This window comes from Canis lupus, chromosome X, assembly GCF_048164855.1.
Source record: "Canis lupus baileyi chromosome X, mCanLup2.hap1, whole genome shotgun sequence".
NCBI classification, from domain to species: domain Eukaryota; kingdom Metazoa; phylum Chordata; class Mammalia; order Carnivora; family Canidae; genus Canis; species Canis lupus.
The window spans coordinates 80,016,737-80,042,385 of record NC_132876.1 but is presented as its reverse complement, the minus strand read 5'-3'; the positions used below and the strand labels follow the sequence as shown (position 1 = coordinate 80,042,385).

General features: G+C 39.0%; 1 protein-coding gene across 8 annotated transcripts; it reads left to right on the top strand.

Moving 5' to 3' along the window:
* Window positions 1-1,920: 1,920 nt before the first annotated feature.
* On the top strand, window positions 1,921-25,435 carry KANTR (KANTR integral membrane protein). 8 transcript variants are annotated; one of them, XM_072815135.1, is made up of 4 exons: window positions 1,921-2,116; window positions 2,238-2,311; window positions 16,111-16,237; window positions 17,941-21,861. In XM_072815135.1, the coding sequence occupies exon 4, from the start codon at window positions 18,766-18,768 to the stop codon at window positions 18,994-18,996; it is 231 nt and encodes a 76-aa protein (XP_072671236.1). In that variant the 5' UTR covers window positions 1,921-2,116; window positions 2,238-2,311; window positions 16,111-16,237; window positions 17,941-18,765; the 3' UTR covers window positions 18,997-21,861. The 8 variants fall into 8 exon arrangements, 7 of the variants coding, with proteins under 7 accessions (XP_072671236.1, XP_072671232.1, XP_072671233.1 ...); XM_072815131.1 differs by having other exon boundaries at window positions 1,921-2,124; XM_072815132.1 differs by having other exon boundaries at window positions 1,921-2,124; window positions 16,010-16,237.
* The last annotated feature ends 214 nt before the right edge of the window (window positions 25,436-25,649 follow it).

Genomic DNA, 25,649 nt, shown 5'->3' with positions numbered 1-25,649 from the left:
GTTCCCAGGGACCAGGTTCTCCTGGGACCAGACTTTTAAAGTTCCACCCACTTCTGTGAACAAAGGCATATTGGCAGGGACAAAACCAGATTCGGCAAAATCCCTCCTTCCCAGGTGACCAAGAGTGCCAGCACTGGCTCTCTTGGTTGATTGGAGGGTGGTTGGGGAGGAATTCCACTCATTCAGTAAACATTTATTGAACACCTACTGTGTATCTAATACTAAACTGGGTGATAGGGGTTCAATAAAGAAACATGATAAACCAGGTCTATCTTCCTTCCCAGAGTTTAAGACAATTTGTGCCATGGACCTGTTTGATGATCTGGTGAAGCCTATGGACCTTTCTTTAGAAAACAATGTCTTTTAAATACATAAAATACCTAGAGTTACAAAAGAAACTGATTATATTGAAATACAGTTATTAAAATATGGAAAAAGCAAATATGTGCTATGATAATATATATGCTCCTCACTAATCCCTTAAATCATAAGATTTAGTGGAGGGTCTAATGACTATCATAATATTAAAATAGAGGTGAGATACATGATATTTCAGCAGATCTACAACATCTATAATGCGATATGAAAATCTGTGATTTCCAAGATGCCTGGGTGGTTCAGCGGTTGAGCGTCTACCTTTGGCTCAGGATGTGATCCCAGGATCCGGGATTGAGTCCTGCATCGGGCTCCTTGCAGGAAACCTGTGTCTCTGCCTCTCTCTCTGTCTCTCATGAATAAATTAATAAAATCTTTTAAAAAAAGAAAAAATCTGTGATTTCTATTGGTGACAGAATCACAAGTACTATTACTATGTTACATTCTTTACTGAAAAAAATGCTAAATTTCAATCAGAGTAAATAAAGATGTGTATATTTTTCCCATCCAAATTCATGCACCCCTCCAAACCCTGTCTCTGGACTGGATTGGAAATCCATCAACCCAAAGTAAGAACCCCTGATAATAGAAATGTCCTTCCTGGGTCGCCTGAGTGGCTCAGTCTGTTAAGTGGCTGCCTTTGGCTCAGGTCATGATCACAGGGTCCTGAGTATCAAGCCCTGCATCAGGCTCCCTGCTCAGGGGGACCCTGCTTCTCCCTCTGCCCCTTCCCCTGCTCATGTTTGTGCCCATGCTCTCTCTCTCAAATAAATAAATAAAAATCTTTTAAAAAAGAGAAATATTCTTCCTCTCTCTCCTTCCTTCTTAAATAGCTTTCCTTTGGAGGACAGGACTTGGGTTTTATTCAGGGTCTTATTGCTGAGTGACCTCAAGCCAATCAGTTTGCTTTTTTGAGCCATAGTTCCCTCATTCTGAAACAATGGGAAAGGCAAGAATTAAGAGGAGAGACCTTAACTATATATGCTCCAGGCAATTATTTTGTGTATTCTCAAGCCTCACAACGGCCTTGTTAGGAAAGATTTTAAAAGTATCTTCCCATGTCACAGATGGTTAAACAGAGGCTCCTAGCAAGGTTGTCACTTGACCAATGTCTTAGCAGCAGGGGCTGGTGGGTGACTGGCCAGCCCCCCATAACCACCTCATTCTCCAGGGATGAAATTAGGAACTACGCTTATTTTGAGCAAAAGAAATCTGGCTCAGAAATCCCTACAGGTGGCGGATAAAGTGTCTCTTAGCAGAGCTTTGTCTTACACGAGGTGGCTTACAGAGAGTAAGACGTCAAGAAGCCGAGGATCAACGATTGTTCAGTGAGTGACTCGCGCCCAGCCTACTTTGGGCTTCGCGTCTGCGTGTTCCCAATTAATTCCCGAAGCCCTGTCAAACAGACTGGCAAAAGGCAATGACAAGTCCTCCTCTCCTGGCCAATCCTATAAAAGGATGGGCTTGGCTCATAAACCAATCAGAGACCCCCAAGGGGGCGGAGTTTTCTTTGGCCTGGATCTCTGCCTGAGGGGTAAAACTAAAACGTTTCCACCTCCAGCCAATCCCAGAGAAGGCAGGAGCGCACTCCTCCAATGGGAGCCCGAGAGCGGTCAGTGGCCGTGGAGGCCTGCTACCCCCGCTAGCTCTCCAGCCCGCCGGAGGGACGCTAGATCCAGCCGCCGGCCCCTTGAATCTGCTCCCCCTCGGCAGCGGTGGCGCGGAGGGCAGGAGGTGTCTGGTGAGACGGTGAGACGCTATGACGCTACGGGGGCTGGGGATGTGAGGGAAAGAGGCCGGGCTGGATCGCATGAGGGGTGGGGCCTGGGCGAGCTTTTACCTGGGCGGCCTCTTAACCCTAGGTCAGCGGGTATCGGAGGATCGTGCGGGTAGCAAAGGGATGGCGAGTGCCCCTGCAGCCCCAGACAACAACCAGGTGAGTACCCCCGCGGAGCTCATTACCCATGCCCACCCCTGTCTCTTGGGAAAGGGTTCTGTGCTGGTCTGCAGCTCACGTGATCATCTGCATGCCTGTAAGTCTCCATCTCTCTGCCGCTCCTCTCCCTCTCCATCTTTCTGTGTGTCTCTGTATTTCTCCCCGTTTCCTTCTCTGAGACATACTAGACAGCTCAGACCTAGAAGGCTGAACCCTGACCCTGCCAATTAAAACAAACCATGAGACCTTGAGCCATCTGCATCACCTGTATGGGCCTCAGTTTCCTCATCTGTCAAATGGGAGTCTAATAATCTCCACCTGAGAGAATATATGTGCATCACTTTGCCCTGTGCCGGGCCCCTAGAACATTTTCAATAAATCATGACTGTCGTGACTGAAAAAAAATCTCTCTCGGTCTTTGGCTTTTTTTTTCTCCCTGTCTCTGACCCACTCTCATTGATTCTTCTTTCTGAATGCTTCTTTTTTCTGTTCCTGTTTTTCATCTTTCTGTCTCTTTCCCATTTCTAAGCAGATTAGAGGTGCATTGTTTATAGCAATGAGTTAGGCCTTAGAGCTTAGCCTGGGGCTCTAGACTGTTCTGTGGTGTGTGTGTGGGGGGGTGTGGAATGGAGCCTGGCCTTGGTCTGCTTCTGGCCTCACTGTAGAGAGAACCTTCTTTGTTCCTCACCTTACTGTGTTAAACAGGCAGAGACCTCCAGAGTGGGAAGCAACTTAGATGAAAAAGTGAACCAGGCCCTTTATCCTTTATAATTTTTTTCACCACCAGAAGACCAGGATTCTCCTAGTTACATCTCCACACAGCCCTGAATTCCCTCTTTTCTGTCTCCATCCTGAAATTCTTTAACCAGGCCTTCTGGAACTCACCATCAGGCGTCAGCGAAATCTTCATCCTCACTCTGGCTTCTGAACAATTTCTTTGTTGTCTTGTCATGCTTTAGTGGTTCTCATACCTATTGGACCCAACATTCCATTTTTATAATTTATATTTTGAGATTCTTTCACTATTCTGAAATGAAGTGCATAGAGAACATAATCTGCCTACACACATAATCCCTCCCCAACCAATGTAATGTCCTAATTGTAATATAAGAAGGAAGCAAGGGAAGAGTAATTTCTAATAAAACAATATGTGTTTCAATATGTAAAGACTAAAATATAATTTTACTAGAAGACATAACGAATGGTCTTGCATGTAATGATACTTGTATCTGGGAATGTGACACATATGTGTTGATTGCTGACTTAGAAACCATGATGATGTGATTTTCCATGTCATGAATAATTCTTCATAAAGTTTTAAACAAAGTGCAATCCTCCTTCAATTTGTTGAATTTCTGGAAAAGTCAGTACATATTAAAATCCATGGTCCGGCCTCCATAACTTCTCTGACCTTCTCTCCTACCATTCTCCCCATTTGTTCCCTCTATTCTACCCATCCTAGCCTCCTTTATGATACTTGAACATTGTAGGCACACTTCCACCTCAGGTGTTTGTACTGGGCCATCCCCTGGACCTAGAATGCGTTTCCCCCAAATATGTACAAGGCTCATGACCTCACTTCCTTCAGGTCTCTATTAAGATGTCACTTTCTCAATGAGGCCTACCCTGACCATACTGTTTAAAATTACCACTCTCTCCTAAGATATACCCCAACCTATTTTTTCCATACTACTCCTCACCCTCTTCAATAATGTATCATCAACACCTTCATTGTGTTTGCTGTTTATTGTTTGACTCTCCTACTGGACTGTAAGCTCCAGAAGGGCAGAGATTTTTGTCTTTTCTGTGCTTGATGTACCCCTATTACCTAAAAACAGTGCTTAGCCTCTAATAGGCACTCTCGATAGATGTTTGTTGAATGAATAAATGAGTGAAATGAACAGGTTTTTCACTGAGATTATTGTCTGGTGGGACATTCTAAAGTTGTATGGGATGCAGTACAATTTTTTTGCTGTGTGGTGCTGTCTTGTGCACTGTGGGATACTGAGCACTCCTGGTCCATGGCCACTAAATGTCACTAGTGATCTCCAATTACTGTGATAATAAAAAATGCCCCCAAACATTCCTTGACTGTCTATGGCCCTGCTGAGAACCATTGCTCGAATAGAAATTGGCTTTCCCCTGAGCACGCTGCTCACCAGGAGCCCCTCATATCCTTCTTGCCAGGAGGCCAAGAGGTGAAGGTAGGTGTCCTCAGTTGAATTCATCTTCCCACTTTCTCTCTTCCCACCTCAAACAACTTTCCTTTTAGAATTAAAAAAAAGGGGGGGGGATCCCTGGGTGGCTCAGCGGTTTGACGCCTGCCTTTGGCACAGGGCGCGATCCTGGAGTCCCGGGATCGAGTCCCACGTCAAGCTCCCAGCATGGAGCCTGCTTCTCCCTCCTCCTGTGTCTCTGCCTCTCTCTCTCTCTCTCTCTCTCTGTCTATAATAAATAAATAAATAAATAAATAAATAAATAAATAAATAAATAAAATAAATAAAAAAGAATTTAAAAAATTGTTTTAAAGTAATTTCAGATTTAAAAAGTTGTAGAAATAAGGCAAAGAATTCTCATATCTCCCTTCACTCAGATTCTTTAAGTGTTAATAAATTATTCAACTCTTGTTCAATTCTCAAAATTAGAGAGTTTATCTTGATAAAATACTATTAATGAAAGTATAGAACTTATTCAGATTTCATCAGTTATCCCACAAATATAATTTTTCTCTTCTAGGATCTAATTCAGGATTCCACAGTGCATTTAGTTGTCATGTCTCCTTAGGCTCTTTCAATCTGGGACAGTTCTTTAGTCTTTGTCTCTCATGACTTTGATACTTTTTTTTTTTACTTTGATACTTTTGAAGCATTCTGCCCAACTATTTTACAGAATTTGGGTTTGTCTGATGTTTCTTTGTGATTATAGTTAAGTTATGTGATTTTGGCAAGAATACCACAGAAGAGATGTGTCTTCGGTGCTTTATATCAAAAAGCACACGATTTCAGTTTGTCTTGATACTAGTTTTATTCACTTTGACTATTTATTTATTAAGGTGATGTCTGCCAGGTTTCTCCAGTATGGTTACTCTTTTATCCTTTGCTTTTTTATTTTTTATTTTTTATTTATTCCTTTGCTTTTTTAAAATATTTTTTATTTTTTTATTCATCAGAGACAGAGAGAAAGGCAGAGACACAGGCAGGGGGAGAAGCAGGCTCCATGCAGGCAGCCTGACGTGGAACTCGATCCCGGGACTCCAAGACCACGCCCTGGGCCGAAGGCAGATGCCAAACCGCTGAGCCACCCAGGGATCCCCCTCTTTTTTCCTTTGTAATAAGTAATTTGTGGGGGATACTTTAAGATTATGTAAATATCAACCACCTTGTTTTGTTTTGTTTTGTTTTTTGAGAGAGAGAGAGGGAGTGGGGGAGGGGCAGAGAGAAAGAGAGAGAGTGAGAACTCTAAAAACTCCACACCCAGGGTGGAGCCCAACATGGGACTGTATCTGACCCTGAGGTCATGACCTGAGCCAAAATTGCGAGGCAGACACTCAACCGACTGAGCCACCCAGGCATCCCACAACCACCTTGTTTTAAATCTCAGATCATCACATTATACCATTACCCACCCGTCTGTGTTATAGTCAGGTACAGACATACACACATACCTGCCCCAGTCATACTTCATTCCTAGAATTTAGCTGTCAGCTCACTGACACTCTTGAACACTACCCCAGTCCCACTTCTTGGGTAGTTTAATATCCTCATAGATGATCCTTCCAATGTTCCTGTTTCTCAGTTCTGTGATCTGCTTTCCTTTAACGCTTTTGCCTTTCAACCCTCCCACAGCCACCCTCTACAACAGTTTTAACCCCTCTTATCAGTACCTATGACTGCATCGCCTCCATACTCTGCTTCAGGCATCCTGCCATCCAGCCAGTGCTTCTTATCCTCTAGTGTACTCTGTACTCTGACCCCTCAACTCCAATGATCCCTCAACACCACCAAGATGGAAAATTTTCACTACCCTTTACTTCCTCCCTGTTCATGTGTCCTTCCTTTAGCTAGCCTCGATTCCAAGGTCCATCATGGCAATCATTCCCTTGCATACATCCTCACTTCCTTGGCCCTCTGTACCTCAGCCCATCTATAGGGCAGAACCCCAGTCCTGGTTAAATCCAACTCTGTTGGCTCCACTGCTCTTCCCTGGGCTATTCACTCTCCTATCTTCCTGGTTGACTATTTTGTTATCTTCTTTGTCTTCAAATCTCCTGCTACCACTTCTTCCATCCTTTGCTCAAGCTGCCTACTTGACTGAGGGATTAAAACCATCAGAAGAAAACCTGCATAGATTCCCATCATCACATCTCACCACCAAACAGCATCTGTATTCACAGATTCTGCCTTCTTCTCTGTTATTACGGATAAATTGGCCCTGCTGTCACAAAAATCCAGTCCCTCTACTTTGGCACTAGATTCCACCCTCTTATACCTACTTGAAGACATTGCTTCATCAATTTCCCCCTCTCTATGAGATTGTTCCCATTAGCACGCAGACATTCTGCTCTTGTTCCCATCTTTTTGTTATACAGCCTTATTGAGATATATTTAATATCACAAAATTTGCCCTTTTAAAGGATACTGTTCAGTGTTTTTGTATATTCGCAGAATTGCTGCACCCATCACTACAATTAATTTTAGAACATTTTATGCCCCCCAAAGAGAAGCTTCCTACTCATTAGCAGACACCACCACATTCCTCTGATCCCCGCATAGATAACCACTAATCTTCTTTCTGTCCCTATCTATTGATTTGTCTAGTCTAGACGTTTTATTTTTATTTTTTAAAAGATTTTATTTATTTATTCATGAGAGACACAGAGAGAGAGAGGCAGAGACACAGGCGTAGGGAAAAGAAGGCTCCATGCAGGGAGCCTGACGCGGAACTTGATCCCAGGACTCCAAGACCATGCCCTGGGCCGAAGGCAGATGCTCAACCTCTGAACCACCCACGCGTCCCATAGTCTAGACATTTTATATAAATGAGATCATATAATATATTGGTCTTTATGACTGACTTCTCTCAGCATAATGTTTTTGAGGTTCATCCATGTTATTGATGTAGTGTTCCTTTTTACTGCCAAATAATATTCCATTATATGGATATGTTGCATTTTGTTTATTCTATCCATTTATCAGCTGATGGACATTTCAGTTGTTTCCATGTTTGGCATTCTGAATAATATTGCTCTGAACATTTCTGCACAAGTCTTTTTTTTGTGTGGACGTGTGTTTTCTTTTCCCTTTGGTGGATACCTAGGAAGGGGAATTGCTTGGTCCTATGGTAAATCTATGTTTAACTTTTGGGGGAACTGTTTGCAGAAGTGCCTGCACCATTTTGAATTCCCATCAGCAATGTATGAGGGTTCCAATTTCTTCATATCCTCACCAACACTTTTTACCGTCTGTCTTTTTCATTATAGCCATCCTAGCGAGTATGAAGGGGTACTTCGTTGTTTTTGATTTGCACTTCCCTAATAACTAATAATGTTGAACATTTTTTCATGTGTTTATCGACTATTTGAGTATTTTCTTTGGAGAAATGTCTATTCAAATCATTAGCCCTTTTAAAATTAGATTGTCCTATTGTTGAGTTGTAAGTGTTCTTTATATGTTCTGGACACAGGTCTCTTGTCAGATATGAGAGTTACATATATTTTCTCCTATTCCGTGAGTTATCTTTTGACTTTCTTGATGGTGTCCTTTGATGCACAAAAGTTTTTAATTTGAGGAAGGTCCAATTTGTCAATTTTTTGTCACTTGAGTATTTTACATCATAGCCCAAGAAAGCACTCCCTAACCCAAGGTCACAAAGGTTTCTTCCTGCTTTTTCTTCTAGGAATTGTATGGTTTTAGCTCTTATATTTAGATCAATGATCCGTTTGGAGTTCGTTTTTGTGTATGGTGTGAGGCAGAGGTCCACATTTCATTTTTCTGCATATGGCCATCTGGTTGTCCCAGTACCTTTTGTTGAAAAGAATATTTTTACCCCTTTTGAATTGTCTTGGAAACCCTTGTCAAAGGTCAACTAACCATAAATCTTAAATGTAAAGGTTAATTTTCTGGATTCTCAGTTCTACTCCATTGATCTGTAGGTCTGTCAGTATGCCAGACCATACTGTCTTGATTACTATAGCTATGTCATAACTTTTGAAATCAGGAAATGGGAGTCCTCTAACTTTTTCTTTTGAAGACTGTTTTGACTATTCTAAGTCCCTTGCATTTCCCTGTGAATTTTAGGATCAGCTTGTCAATTCCTGCAGAAAAACAGCTGGGATTTTTATAGGGATTATATTAAATCTGTATATCCATTTAGAAAGTATTGCCTTTGGGACACCTGGGTGGCTCAGTAGTTGAGCATCTGCCTTCAGCTCAGGGGGTGATCCTGGGGTTCTGTGATCAAGTCCCACATCGGGCTCCCTGCATGCAGCCTGCTTCTAACCTCTGCCTGTGACTCTACCTCTCTCTGTGTGTCTCTCATGAATAAATAAATAAATATTTTAAAAAGGGAAGTATTGCCTTTGACAATATTAAGCCTTCCAATCCATGAACATGATCTAAATAATTGTTTTCAGAAGTGTTTTTGTAGTTTTTAGTGTACACATCTTGCACTTCTTTTGTTAAATTTATTCCTAGGTGTTTTATTCTTTTTGCTACTATTATAAATGGAATTATTTTCCTAATTTCACTTCCAGAGTGTTCATTGCTAGTTCATAAAAATATATTTGATTTTTGTTTCTTGATCTTATGTCCTGTCACATTGCTAAACTTATTAGTTCAAATAGTTTTTTAGTGGATTCCTTAGGGTTTTCTATATATAAGATCATGTCATCTGCAAATACAGTTTTACTTTTCTTAATCTGGATACCTTTTCTTTTCCTTTTCTTGATTAATTGCCCTGACTAGATCTATCTAGTACAGTGATGCCTAGAAGTGATAAGAGTGCACATTCTTATCTTGCTTCTGATCTTAGAAGGTATTGAGTCTTTCTCCATTAAGTGTGATGTTAGTTGTGGGTGTTATATAGATATCCTTTATCAAGTTGAGGAAGTTTCCTTCACCTCCTAGTTTTCTGTTGTCTTTTTGCTATGAATGGATGTTGGATTTTTTTGAAATACTTTTTCTGTGTCTATTGAGATGATCATCTGTTATTTATACTTTATTAATATAGTATATTACATTGGTTAGTTTTCAGATGATAAACCAATGTTGCATTCCTTAAATAAATCACCCTTGGTCGTGTTACATAATACTTTTAAAAAAAGATTTTATTTATTTATTCATGAAAGACAGAGAGAGAAAGAGACAGAGAGAGACAGGCAGTGGGAGAAGCAGGCTCCATGCAGGGAGCCTGATGTGGGACTTGATCCCGGAACTCCGGGATCATGCCCTGGGCCAAAGGCAGGCGCTAAACTGCTGCACCACCTGGGCATCCCCTACATGATACTTTCTATGCACTGTTGGACTTCATTTGCTAGTATTTTGTTGAGGATTTTTACATCTATATTCATATAGTATATAGGTCTATAGTTTTCTTGTGATGTCTTTGTCTGGTTTTAGTATCAGGGTAATACTGGCTGCATAGAATGAGTTGAGAAGTGTTTCCTCCTCTATTTTTGGAAGAGTTTGTGAAGAATTAATATATGCTTTGTTTGTCATTTGTCTTTTCTGTTCCTTTGTTCTTCAGTTCCTTTCTTCTTTTGTGTTAAGTATTTTTTACCTTAACTTTTAAATTTTCTTGTTAATTATATTTTTTTAGGTTTTTAATGGTTGCCCTGGGGACTACAATTAAGATCTTAACTGGATATTTGGGCAGCCCCGGTGGCTCAGCGGTTTAGCGCTGCCTTCAGCCCAGGGCGTGATCCTGGAGACCTGGGATCAAGTCCCACGTCAGGCTTCCTGCATGGAGCCTGCTTCTCACTCTGCCTGTGTCTCTGCCTCTCTCTGTGTCTCTGTGTCCCTCATAAATAAATAAGTAAAATCTTTAAAAAAAAAAAAAGATCTTAACTGGAAACAATCTATTTCAAATTAATTCTGATTTCAAAAGTAACTTTGTTCTAATATGCCTCTGTTCCCTCTTTCCTTCTTTGTAGTGTTATTATCATATGAATTCCTTCTTACATTATAAGCCCATCAACACAGTTTTATTATTATTGCTTTATACAGTTGTATTTTAAAACAGATAGGAAAATAAGAGTTAAAAACAAAAATACTTTCATAATACCTATTTCAAGTTACCATTTAGTGTCCCTTAATTTAAGCCTAAAAGTAGCGTTTCTTGTAGGATAAGTCTGCTAGCAACAAATTATTTCAGATTTTGTTTATCTTATCTTTTATGTTTGAAGAACCAGTTTGGCTAGATACAGAGATTCTGAATTGATAGTCTTTTTCTGTAAATATTTTGAAGATGCCATCACACTATCTTCTGATCTCCATGGTTTCTTTTTTTTTTTTTAATTTTTTTTAAGTTTTTATTTATTTATGATAGTCACACAGAGAGAAAGAGAGGCAGAGACACAGGCAGAGGGAGAAGCAGGCTCCATGCACCAGGAGCCCGATGTGGGATTCGATCCCGGGTCTCCAGGATCGTGCCCTGGGCCAAAGGCAGGCGCCAAACCGGGGATCCCTGATCTCCATGGTTTCTGATGAGAAGTCAGCTGTTAATCTTATTGAGGGTCCCATATATGTGATAAGTCATTTTTCTCTTGCTGTAGTCAAGATTTTCTTTTTGTCTTTGCTTTCATCAGTTGCACTATGATATGTCTAGTTGTGGATCTCTTTGAGCGTATTCTACTTGCATTTACTTCTTACGTGTACAGATTAATATTTTTGTTTTTTTTTAAATATTTTATTTATTCATGAAAGACACAGAGAGGCAGAGACACAGGCAGAGGGAGAAACAGCCTCCCTGCGGGGAGTACAATGTGGAACTCGATCCCAGGACCCCGGGATGATGACCTGAGCCAAAGGCAGATGCTCAACCACTGAGCCACCTAGGTGCCCCTAGATTAATGTTTTTCATCAATTTTGCAATGTTTTGGCGCTTTCTCTTCCTCTTGCTCTTTTGGTACTCCCATTATGCATATGTTGGTTATACTTTTTTAAAAGATTTTATTTATTTATTCAAGAAACAGAGAGAGAGGCAGAGACACAGGCAGAGGGAGAAGCAGGCAGAGGGAGAAGCAGGCTCCATGCTGGAAGCCTGATGTGGGACTCGATCCCGGGTCTCCAGGATCATGCCCCGGGCTGAAGGCAGCGCTAAACTGCTGAGCCACCCAGGCTGCTCAGTTATTATACTTTTCAACTCCAGATTTTCTATTTGATTCTTTTTGTGATTTCTGCGTCTTCATTGATATTCTCTCTTTGGTGAGACATTGTTCTCAAACTTTTCCTTAATTCTTATAGATATACTTTCTTTTATTTCTTTGAAAATATAGTAATAATTTAAAGTCTTTGTTTATTAAGTTCCAAACATGGACTCCCTCAGGGAAAAGTTCTTTTGGCTGCTTTTTTTATGTGTACATGTAACATATTTTTCTATTTCTTTGCATATCTCATCATTTTTTGTCAAAAACTGAGCATTTTAAAAAAGCTTTTATTTGTTTAGGTAATCTTTACATGCAACATGGGGCTTGAACACATGACCCCGAGATCAAGAGTCGCTTGCTCTTCCAACTGAGCCAGCCAGGTGCCCCCAAAATTGGGCATTTTAGATACTCTATTCTAACAACTCTGGTATAAAACAAACCCTCAAGGTTTGTTTTTCTGGGAATATGTGAATGTGTGTGTATGTATGTATGGTTATCCTTGTTATTTTCCTTATTGCTGTTTAGTTGTCCAGTTACTTTTCTCAACTAATTCAGTGGATTCTATATTCCTTGCACTATGTGGTCTGAGTTCTCTGCTAGCTTATTTTTAAAAACTTCTTGTTTTTATTTTTAAGCCTGGATTGCTAGGAGGTCACACCTGTGTAAATATACTTTGGTGGTCAGCCAGTGATTGGTTGGATTTCCTTTAAATGTCTTGTCCACGGGGATCCTGGGGTGGCTCAGTGGTTTGGCGCCTGCCTTTGGTCCAGGGCGTGATCCTGGAGACGAGATCGAGTCCCATGTCGGGCTCCCAGCATGGAGCCTGCTTCTCCCTCTGCCTGTGTCTCTGCCTCTCTCTCTCTCTCTCTCTCTCTCTCTGTCTCTCTCTCTCTCTCTGTCTTTCATGAATGAATAAATAAATTTTAAAAATCTTTAAAAAAATGTCTTGTCCACATGTCTTCCACCCTTTGCCAAGGGGATCTGTGCAAGAAAGCATGCTTTCAAACTTTAGCCAGTTTAAAAGGCAGCCTTAACTTTCATACTCTGCTTACAGTCAGCCAGAAGTGAGTGACTTGGGGCCTTTCCTTTTCCAGCTCTTTTTTTGGCATGTGCATAGCTTTGAATATGTGCACAGCCCTTTAGATACCTGGGAATGTATCAGAGCTTTTCAAAGTTTCTTATGGTTGTCTCATTCTCTGGGATTTCCTTTTAAATTCCTGGCCAAAGGGACACCTGGGTGGCTCTGTGGTTGAGGATCTACCTTTGGCTCTGGTCATAATCCTGGGGTCCTGGGATCGAGTCCCGCATCAGGCCCCCTACGAGGAGCCTGCTTCTCCCTCTGCCTGTGTCTCTGCCTCTCTCTGTGTGTCTCTCATAAACAAATAAATAAAATCTTTAAAAAAAAATTCCTGGCCAAAGCAGTCGGGCCTCTCTGCTGTCTGCAATATAGTCAGCCTTTGCCTACTATATACTACTGAGCTAGAGAGGGAAGGAGGATGGAATTAGCTACAAGTTAAAATGTCACAGAACCCATTGTCATACCAAGATTCTGTAGTTTCTCTTAGATGATTTCCAAGTCATTCTGTGTCTTTCATTAATTGCAGGTTTTGAGATCGTTGATTTTACTTGGTTTGCCCATATTTTTATTGTGTTAAAGGGAAAGCCAGTTCACCAAAGCTCTTATTCTGTCATTCCATTAATATCCTATTGCTGCCATCTTTAAAAACATTTAAAACCGTATTCATCATACATCCCCATGCAACTAACTTTCCCTGTTCCCCTAACAGCAAAACTCTCCAAAAGAGCTGTCATTCCTCACTTCCTCCTACTCTTCTATTCTCTGTTCATGAAAAATATATTAGATATATAATAAAAAATTATATACATGAGTTATAAAGAAATAATATGATGAAAATTGAAGAAGTCACAACCCCACCCAAAAGCAACATTAATGATAGTGTCTATCCCTATGTCATTTTCTGTCCTAGTCTCCCCTATCCCCCACCATAAAGTCCCATTCTCTTAAGTCTTATGTTTAATGTTCCCTTGCTCTTTTTGATACATTGTTTTTCATATTTGTGGAAATGTTTAATGAATAGATTATTTATTTGGCTTTGTAAAATAGCATCATATTGTATGCACTCTTCTGTGACTTCTTTCACTCATTATTGTTTCAAAGATTCACCTGTGTTTTTGCGTGTCACTCTAGCTTATTCATTCTCAGTGCTGTATAATATTTCATTGGGTGACCATAAAACAAATTATTCATCTGTTTATCTGATGATAGACATTTGGATTGTTTCCAGCTTTTTGCCCTTAGGAAGAGTGCTACTATGAATATTCTTGTGCGTTGTCTCCTACATGTCTCCTACTACACATGCACACCCATCTTTCTAATGTATACACTTAGGAATAGAATTAAGTTAGTAGCAATGTAAACATTCAGCTTGACAGTATTATGCCAAAATGTATTCCTATCTGAAGACTGCCAATTTATATACCTTTCAGCAATTTATAAGAGATCCCATTGGTCCACACCCTAATTAGTACTTGATATTGTCCCACTTTTTAATTTCTGTCATTATAGTGAGTGTAGAATGAGATTTCGATGTGGACTTAATTAGCATTTTTCCAATCACTAATGTGGTTGAAGATTTTTTTCATGTTTATTGGCGATTCATGTTTCTTATTTTGTGAAGTGAATGCTAATGTCTTTTGCCTATTTTTAAAATTGGTATTTTTATCATTTTTATTGGTTTGTAGGAGTCGATCATTTGGATACTCATCATTTGCCAATTATATGTGTTGAATATCTTTTCTCAGTTTGTGGCTTTTTTTTCCTTTATGGTGTCTTTGCATGAGCAGGAATTCCTATTTTTAGTTGAGTTGAAAAATTCAATCTTTTCTGTATAGCCAGCACACTTTTTTGTGTTGTCCTACCTAACCTATGATCATAAAGACATTCTTTATTTTCTTCAAATAAAAGTTTAAAAGCATTTTTTCCCTATTTAAGTCCTTAATCCAAATGGAATTGATTTTTGTGTGGTATAAAGATATAAGGTAGGGAGCCAGTTTCTTTTTTTTTAAGATTTTATTTCATTTGGAAAGCCTGGGTGGCTCAGCAGTTGAGCGTCTGCCTTTGGCTTAGGGCATGATCCTGGAATTTCAGGATCAAGTCCCACATCGGGCTCTCTGCATGGAGCTTGCTTCTCCCTCTGCCTATGTCTCTGCCTCTCTCTCTGTGTCTCTCATAAATAAATAAATAAATAAATAAATAAATAAATAAATAAATAAAATCTTTAAAAAATAAAAAATAAGTAAAAAATTTTAAAGATTTTATTTTATTTATTTGAGAGAGAGAACATGAGCAGGGGGGCGGGGTAGAGGGAGAGGTAGAGGCAGACTCCCCACTGAGCAGGGAGCCTGACAAGGGGCTTGATCCCATAATCCCAAGATCATGACCTGGGTTGAAGGCAGACACTTAACCAAATGAGTCACCTAGGTGCCTCAAGGGAGCCAGTTTCATTACTTTCCACACTGATAACCTAATGATCTGAAGTGCCATCTCTGTCATACACCAAAGTCCCATATTTATATTGTTCCATTTATGAGATCTCTGCTATTGGCCAACTTTTTGTTTCCTGAACCAGTATCACACTATCTTAATTACACTACCTTAATTACTTTGGTTTCATAAAGGATCTCGACATTTAGTACAGCAAAGTCTTCCCATCTTATTCTTCTTCAGGAATATCATATGTTCCTGGCCCTTTGTTATTCCAAACGCATTTTAAAATCATCTTGTCATGTCCTACAAGAATATTGGAATTGCAATGAATCTAGATCAGTTTGAAGAGAATTGATATGTTTATGAAGATGAGTCTTCCTAGCTATGAACATGATATACCTTTCATTTTAAATAAATTCTTGAATGTCTCTTGGTATAGTTTTCTAATTCTCTACATAAGGACTTGCATATCTTGTGTTAGGCTTATTCCCTGGTATCTATGGTTTTGTTGTTACTATAAAGGAGATCTTGTTACTTAACATGTTTTATCTCATTTGCAGGTGTATAGAAATGAAGTTGATTTTTATATTAATATTACAACCATTCACCTTGCTAACCTTTAACTTTTTAATCAAACTTTTTATTTTTAACTAATTTTACAGCAGAAAAGTAAGTAAAGAGATAGTACAGAGAGCTCCTGTGTATTCCTCACCATGGTATATTTGTCAAAACTAAGAAAGCCATATTGGTATATTATGATTAACTAAACTTCACACTTTATATGGATTTATCAGTTTTCCCACTAATGTCTTTTTCTCTGTTCTAGGATCCAGTTCAAAACACCACATTGCATTTAGTTGTCACCTCTGTTGTCCTCTGGTCTATGACAGTTTCTTAGTCTTTCCATGCTTTTCATGCCCTTGACAGTTTTGAAGCGTACTGTAGAATGTCCCTCAGTTTGGATGTCTGAAGTTTTCCTCATAATTAGACTGGGGTTGTTTTTGGAAAGAATACCATAGAGTTGAAGTGGCCTTTTCATCACATTATATCAGAGGTATGTGATATCCCTATGACATCACCAATGTTGGCCTTAATCACCGGTTAAAACAGTGTTCACCAAGTTTCTCCGCTGTGAAGTTGTTATTTTTCCCTTTTTATTTTCTGTTCTTTAGAAGAATCTAGCCTACCTTCAAGGAGAGGGAGAGGATTTAAGCCCCCCCCTCTGAAAGGGGGGTGCATTTACATGTAGTATTTGGAATTCTTCTGTAAAAACTATTTATTTCTTCTCATTTGTTTATTTACCTGCCCATTTGCTTTTGTACCCAGTTGCCTGTTTGTATCCGTATGAACGCTTGCATATTTATTTAAGAATTTGACTTATAAGTCCAATCCTTTGTCATTTGTCTTGTTGCTCAAATTGTTCTAACTTTGGCCACTGGGGGCTCTTTCAGGTTGGCTACAGCGTCCCTTTGACATGCTTCCATCTTTTGTTTTTTAGCACTGTCTTCCTTGCTTTGGCACTATAAGATCCTCCCTACTCATCTTATTTTCCTGCTCCATCCTTAGAATTGACCATTTCTCGAGGAGCCCTTGTTTCTTCTAAGTTGTCTGTATATTCTTTTGTGTTTTCTATGTTGACAACAATATCAGCTATAAATAATGATCATTTTGTTTTTTTCCTTTCCATTCTTTATGCCCTTAATTTATTCTTCTTGTGTTACTGAGATGGACAGGACCTCCAGTACAGTGTTCAAGAGAAAAAACAGTAATGGTCATCCGTCTCTTGTTGGGTATTTTCAAGGAAACACCACTAACTTTTTTCCCTATTAAGAATGATATTTGCTGTGGATTTCTCTGGGTTTTATCAGATTCAAGCAAGTGCCCACCTGTCACTATGCTAAGAAGTTTCTATTTTTGTTTTTAAATCACAAAAGGGTGTTGAATTTTTTTTTGTCAGTTACCTTTTCTATTTCTTAGGATGATCATGGGGTTTTCCCCCCCAGGAATGTAATAATGCGGTAAATGATGTTTATGGATTTTCCTCATGGAAGACTACTTTTGCATTTCTGGTTTAAACACAACCTGGTCATGATCTTTTCCTTTTTATAGAGTACCAGATTTAGTTTGTCAATATTTGTTTAGGGTTTTTGTATCTGTGTCAATGAGTAAAATCAGTCTTTAATTTTCCTTTCTTTTGCTATCATAATTTGCTTTTGGCCTCAAGTTCTGCTGGTATCATAGAATGAGTTAGTGTTCCCTTTTTTCAATATTCTGGAAGATGCTAAATGACTTTGGAATGACTTGTTTGGTAACATTCTCCTATAAAACCATCTTTCCCTGGTGTTTTGCTTTTTAACATTGACTTAATATTAAACTTCTAAATAAAATCTTTCCAAAAATTTAAATGAGAAACTTGACATCTGCTTCCATAACATGCTTATTTTTATGTCAGGTTTTATGCTTGAAGTGACTACACACAAATCCCAATCAAGACTTTTTAATGTGTTCTTCAAATCCTTAACAGAGATTTGAATCCTCAACAAAAATCTTCCTTTGTACAATTAAGCAATAAAGTATTTAAAGCCAATTTTAAAACCTGTTAAAAAATGTTTAACAGTTGAAATGGTATCAGCCCTTTTTGTTTCACTGACCAAGTGTATTGTTAAAATTTCTTGAGACAGTGTAATTAGATTTCGAATCCAATTGAACTCTTTCATCCTAATTATTTTGAAATAATGATGAAGCTCTTATTTGCAGAACATGCATCACTGTTAGAACCATCACCCTGCAGCTAGCTTGGACACCATTAAAAGGGCTCATCAGCTACAAACGGATAGAAGTGTCTGGTATTCGTGAAGACAGAGTTTCAGGGCTACCACCTGGAGCTACACCCTCCAGCAACCCCTGCTTGGCCTCCCTGCACCCAGCCCTGCACCAGCCAGTCACAACTTGGGCTGTGTGTGGTGTTTCTTGGCAACTGGGACACAGACTCCTCCAGCAGCTCCACAGCCCCTCTTGTCCTCAGTGATCAGAAGACTACAGAAGCTGGCTACTGAAGAGGCTGTCCAAGTGATAGAGCTCCTCCTTGACTCTGCTTAGCACATTTACCACAGAGCAGTAGCTGAGTGCTGGATGTTACTCATTCGTGCTCACTACCTACGGGAACTGTAGAGGGGTTTGTCAGGCCTTGTCTCACAAAGGGCCACCCTGTAAAGATCTCCACAGGAGGCTGCCCATAGAGAGAATTGGCCTGCCTAGGTTCTCCACTGCCTTACGTCCTACGTGGATGCCTCCAGGGCTGAGGGGATCCAATACCTTTTCACCTACCCGTGATCTACACATCGACTGGAAAATTCAGCCTCCTGTTTTTTGTTCTTGTGTTTGTTTTAGGCTAGGAAGAGTTTTACCTACTTCTTTAATTCCTTTAGTAGCCAGAGGGCTAGTCAGGATTTGTTTTTTCTTCTTGAGTCAATTTTGGTAAGTTATCAATTTCTAGGAATTGGTCCATTTTATCTGCACTTTCAGAGTTTTTGGCATAAAGGCCCCCCTTTTAAAGTCCTCTGCTGTGTATAATCTGTAACTATGTCTCCTTTTTCATTGCTGATATTGGTTATTTGTGCCTTCTCACTTTTTTTCTTGATCAATCTCACCAGAGGGTTGTCCATTTTATTAGTCTTTTCAAAGAACCAACTTTTGGCCCTGTTACTCCTCTCTATTGTGTCTTTGTTTTCTATTTCTTTAATTTCTGCTCTCATCTTTTTTGACCTACTTCCGTCCACATTTTTTGGATTTATTCTGTTGTTCTTTTTCTAATTGCTTATGTTGGACATGGAGCTCATTATTTTTCAGCCTCTTTTGTTTCATGGTGTGTGCATTTAAGGATGTAGATTCCAAATACTACTTTTCTACACATTCAAACATGTCCCATTTCATTATTGTTCAGTTCCGAGTACTTCAGCATTTCCACCATGGTTACTTCTTTGGTGAGTTATATAGAGGTGTGTGTTTCTAAATTTCTAGATGTGCGGGCAATTTTTAATGTATCTCTCTGTGATTGAAATCTATCGTAATTGGATTGTGGTCTGAGTATGCAGTCTGTGTGGTAGCAACTCTAAAATTTATGAGACTTGTATTGTGGCTAAGTACATGATAAATATTTTTGAATGTTTCCTATGTGCTTTATAAGATGTGTGTTCTCTAATTGTTGAACACAGAGTTCCACCTATGTTTAGTATCAAGTTTGTTAATTGTATTATTCAAATTTTCTACACTGATTTTTTGGTTGTGCTATGCCAATAATTGTAATAGGTGTGCTAATTTTCAACTATGATGGTGGATTTGTCTGTTTCTCCTTAGAGTTCTTTTTAACAATTTTTATATATTTTGAGGATATTTTATTAGGAATATTCAAATGAAGAATTGTTATACGTTCCTGGTAAATATGTAATGACCCTCTCTATTCTCAATAACACATTTTTGAAGTCTATCTAATCACACAACACAAGCTTTTCTTCTTATTTGGATTTGTGTGATGAAGAATTTTCCATCCTTTCATTTTTCAACATTCTCATACCCTTATCCTTGAATATCTCTTAAAAATGACATATAGCTGGACCCTTTTAAAAAAATCTAATCTGATGATCCCTTTTAATGGGTGAGTTTAGTCTGTTTACATTTTCTATGATATATTTGGGCTAGTTTCTAACATCATACTTTTTTTATTTCTATTTCCTACCACCACCTTTTCTATGCTTCATTTTTCTTTTTCTGGCCTGTTTTTTAGTTTGGAGATTTGTTTATTTGCTTTCTTATTCACTTTTTTCCTCTGTACTGTTTGAAATTTATTTATGCATTCTTTTTTAAAAAATTCTTTCTGTGGTTATCCTTGAACTTTTACCATGCATGCATAACTTACAAGGTCTAAAGGAAATTGTATTTTAACCTCCCTCTTGAAGAATGCAGGAAACTTCATCTCTGATCATTCCTCTCTTTGCCACATGCTATTGTCTTGAGTATGTTAGTTTGTTCCTTTTTTTTAACCTCACAGATTCTGCATCATCATTAGTATTATTTTATATAGACAGTATTTTTTTTGGATTTACATGCATACATTCTTGCATCTCAGACTATGATTCTGGGATCATTTTCTTTTATCATAAATACAATGTTTAGATGTTCTTTTAGAACAGGTCTCTTGGTGTTAAATTCTCCCAGTTGTTGTGATATGCAAATGTCTTTATTTTATCCTCATTCTTAAAAGACAATTTGTTATAGGTATTTAGAAGTCTGCTGTCTAATGGCTATTTTTGGTAGGTGTTTTTATTTTCTTATACTTAAGCTACTTTTAAGAAATTATCTCTCACTCTCTCTCAGAGGGGGATCTGCAGAGGGTATGCAGTTTCATTCTAACATGTTTAGGCATGTATTTCTTTTTTATTCTACTTTAAAAATGTGCTTCATGCTTTTGAATTCATGTTTTTCATAATTTCTAGAAAATTCTCAGCCATTATCTTTTCAAATATTGCCTTTCTTCCATCCTTCCTATATTTTCTTTCTCAGAATCCAGTTAGTCATATTTTGAGCCTCATTGTATCTTCCATATCTCATAATGTCTTGTTGATATAATCTATTTCCTTGTCTTCCTACATTTCATTCTAAGCAATTTCTTCAGATATATCTTTCAATTTATGGATTCTCTCTTCAGCTCTGTCAACTCTGTGTGCTTAATCTGACTACTGAGTTTTTTATTTCAGTAAGTATATTTTTCACGTGTACAAGCTGCATATTTTTCGCTTTCTAATCTGCCTTGTCATCCTTCATAGTCTCTTGTTGCTTGCTCATCTTTGTGGTTGCATCTTTCATTTAAAAAAAAATTTTATACTATTTTGTTCAACCAATAATCATTGTTTGCGTAAGTATGACATTATAATTATTGTTCACGTCTAAACCACACAGTACACTCTAATTATAGATCCTTTGTTGTATGCCTTTTTGTTTTCTTAGTAATCATCTTTTTTTCTTTTGCTTAGTATTACTAATTCTTTGAAATTCCTTTTAAAATCTGTATCAGTTCATGTCTCTTTTCTGCTCGAAATTCTCCCTGCTCCCAGCTCCCCCAGAATAAAAGTCAAAGCCCTCATCATGGCCCAAAAGCCTGCACAGTCTGGTCCCCATGCTTTTTCTGACCTCCTATCCTGTTACTCTTCCCATTTCTCACTTTTTTTCCAGCCACCCCAGCTTCCTGGATATTCCTCAAACATGTCAGGTGCCCTCCCCCTTCAGAGCTTTTGTACTTGCTGTTCTCACTGCCTGCAACACTCTTCTTTCCAGATAATGTCATGAGTTTCCCACCCACTTCCCGTATGCTCAAATGTCACCTCCCTAGACAAGCATTCCCTGACCAAACTAGTCCCATTCACCAGTGTTTTCTAACCCCATTATCCTACTTGATGTCTTATGTTTTTGTACGAAGTGATGATCACTCCCTGATATATTTTGTATTTATTTATTGTGATTGGTGTTTGTTGTTTCCCAGTAGACTGTAAGCTCCACAAAGCAGGGACTTTGTTTTGTTCACAACTGTATCCCCAGTTCCAAGAAGAACAGTGCATAGTAATATTTAGTAGACATTCAATAAATATTTATGGAATAAACTGAATTAATTAACTAATTAAATAATTAATGTGGATGATTGGGAAATGCATTGAGAATGAGGCTAGTCATGAAGGCCCTTCATACCATGCTAAGGAGCATGGATGTCATTGTTTGGAAGGGTGAGGGTTGAAGAAGCAGTAAGGATAGCTCCTGGGTTCTTTGGAGAAGCAAGCTCCTGGTTGGTAGGGTGGTGACAAAGGCCCATGTTCTCTATGACTGGCTCTCTGCCCTGAGGGCCTTGAAGGTGGACCTCTTTCTCAAACAGCCCTCAAACCACTGCACTGTCATGCCTGCCTATTACTTGGTGAAAACCAAAACCCCAGCTCTCACTGAGCCGTCTGATCCCAGCTAGGATCCCCCTCTCCCTGCTCTGTGAGAAACTGTTTCTTGGTCCCAGGTCGAGCCAATCACCCCCATTAGACTTTTTCTGTTACTGGGCTGGAAGTGGTGGTGGTACAGAGGCTGGTACAAAGCCTGGAACATAGTAAGTACTGTTATAATGCTGGACAACATGGGGAGCTAAGTTTCAGCTCCAAAACTCCTTTTCTTCCATTGTCAAGGTTGCAATAGGTTGTGAGGTTTCAGTCCTGACTTTTCCCCTAAACTCGTTGGTCCTGGGACCAATGTCGCTCCAGTGTATCTACTTGCCCATGACTGTTGGGATACTAATTCTGTTGTCTAATATGTAACATACTCCCTTAGTTTTTTTTGGTCACCCACTGATTTCATCAGAATGCTATCAGTATACAACAAGGCCCTGTAGCACGCCACTGGAGATTTCCCTCTCCAGACCAACATGAATTCATTAGTCACTACCAATGTAACCATCCAACTAGTTATAAGTCTAATTGAGCAAAATCAACTGACCACCTACTACATGTCAGGCCTCCTGCTCTACACTGAGGACCCAGAAAAGAACAGGATATGTCCCCAGACACAGAACCATAATTCAGTGTGGCCAGTGCAGTAACAGTGGGTACAATAGACGTGAGAGTCTCTGAGGAATATAGGACCCAAGTCAGGAGACCAGGGAAGATTTCTTAGAAGGGATGGCATATGAACTGAGCTTTAAAGAGTTGAGTAATAATCTACTGGATGACTAACAAGAGGAGAGGAGGGCAGTCCAGGCAAGTGGTACAGCATGGGCAAAGGCTCAAAGATAGGAAGCAGCATGATATGCACTAACCTGCCTAACTACACTTACTGTTCACCTGTCCATGAGATCATCTAAGATACTCTAACACTAAAACCCGGATATGAGGAGTTTGTGGCCCTCCTGACATACTGTGTTCAAACTCTTCAGAAAAGTAATGAAAAGTTGGTTAGACATGACTTCCCATGAGCTTGTCCATACTAGCTTCCAATGTCCTTGGCTTCCGTATCTAGACCATACTGCTGATGTGACCTGCTTCCTTTAGACCTCCCTGGGTTTGGAGTCATTCTCACTCTCCTGGAGATTAGGGTCTCCCTCAGCTCTATGGGTAGAGAGATCTCTGTGGAGAGGAGTTTTTCTGACTCCTGACACTAACCGTGATGTAGAGACCCTCATCTCTCAAGGAGTGAAGAGGGCCTGCCTATCTTGACTTCAAACATTGAGATTCATCTCCACTTGGGTTTCATTCACACCTTGTAACAATCTAGGACAAGTGGGCTGTGGAGTCTGGCAAGCCCAGTTTCCAAGCCAGGAACCCCCATGTCTTGATTGTGTGACCTTACACTAATCCTCTCAAGTATCAGTTTTCTCATCAGTAAAATGAGTTTAATGCCTTGGACAGTTTTTTTTTTTTTTTAAGTAGGCTCCATGTCCAACAGGGAGCCCAACACTGGCCTTGAACTCACAACCCTGAGATCAAAACCTGACCTGAGATACAGTCAGATGCTTAACCAACTGACCCACCCAGGTGCCCCTACCTTGGACAGTTTTTGTGTCTGTTAGAACATATGTCAAGTACCTGGCACATGGCCACCATTTATTGAATGTCTACCACAGTCAACAGTAAAGGAAAAACAGCATAGTGGTGGAGAACATGAGCCATAGATCTAGATCAACCTTGATTTGGATTGCTGCTGGACTACTTAGTAGCATTGTGACCTTGGTCAAGTTTTCTAACCTCATTTAGCCTTACTTTTTACATTTTCAAAAGGAGGTTAGTGCCTCTACTTCAGAGTTGCCATGTGTATATATTATTATAGCAGTGTATAATATGTTCTCACAGGCTCCAGGCCTCTCCCCAGCCTGTCCTCTTCAGAGACCCCCTCCCCAGGAAATCTGTCCCCTTCTCAGCTACCCCTCTCCCTAGGGCTGACAAAGAGGACTGAGCTTCTCCCTCAGAGTCATGGGGACACTTTGTTAATGGGACTTTCTAATGATAAACTGCTCTTGCATTTCTGGAATTAGACCCAACCCTGTCATGTTAGAGTAAATCTTTTTAAATTTTTTTTATTTTTTATTTATTTATTTATTATTTTTTTTTACTCACCCTGGATTTGGTTTGCTAATAAATTGTTTAGGATTTTTGCATCTTTGGTCACTTACTGTATTTGTCTGGTTAAGGGTAGAGTGGGCTCATCCAATAAATAAATGAATTTTCCTGGAAATAGGTCCAATTCATCTAAGTTATAAAATTAATTGTATTCTCTTATTTTTTTTTATTTCGGCCATATCTTTTACATTGTTCACATTACTTATTTGTGCCTTTTCTCTTTTTCCTTGATTGGTCCTTCCAAAGATTTTTTAGTGGTTTGTCTTAAAATTTTACCATATGTATTTAATCTAAAATCAGTTAACCAGTATTGTAATCTCCCACCCAAACAATACAAGGACTTCATGAAACACTGTCTCCCAATTTACATGTTATTGTTGTTCACTATTTTAGTGCTTTCTTTCCTAAGGAAGCTATTAACATACTGAAAGAATAGACGTTAATAATATTATTTTATGCACACAGTGCTTGTTTACATTTGAATACTTGTTTACTATTTTATTTGCTCAGCTTCCTTTTTATACCTTAGTCTTCCTTTTTTGGGATGATTTTCCATCTTCTTGAAGTATATAATTTAGAAGATCCTTTAGTGCAAATCTCTTCACAGTAAACTGCCTCAAACTGTATTTATCTGTAAATGTGTAAATGCCTTTATTTTTTTATTCTTCTTGAAAGATAGGTTTGCTGAGTACTCAATTCTAAATTATATTTTTCTCTCTAAACCCTTAGAAGGTATTATGACATTGTCTTCTGATTTCCATTATTGCTGTTGAGAAGTCTGCTATTGTCTGATTGATCTTTTTTTTTTTTTTTGTAGGTGTCCTTTTTCTCTGGATGCTTTGAAGATCCTTCTTTGATTATTGCTTGATGCTAAAAGCTTTTTTTTAATTTATTTTTTATTGGTGTTCAATTTACTAACATACAGAATAACCCCCAGTGCCCGTCACCCATTCACTCCCACCCCCCGCCCTCCTCCCCTTCTACCACCCCTAGTTCGTTTCCCAGAGTTGATGCTAAAAGCTTTTTGTTGTCATTCTCTATATGTTCCTTTATTTATGAATGGAAAAAGTTCCCCCATTGCTTTTCTAGGCAATTATTAAAATAGATAATGGTTATTGACTTCTATACATTTAACTTATAAGCCACCTCATGAGTATATTCATTTTAATGCATTTTTCTCATCAGAACCTTTTGGGCTTCCTGGGCATAAAATAATATCAGCAACAAATAGGTTTTTTATCTCTGCTTTTCTAGTGTTATACCAGTCACCTCATTTTTTTGCCCTACTGTTCCTTTATAGCTTCCAAGACAAGGTTGAGTATATGGTAG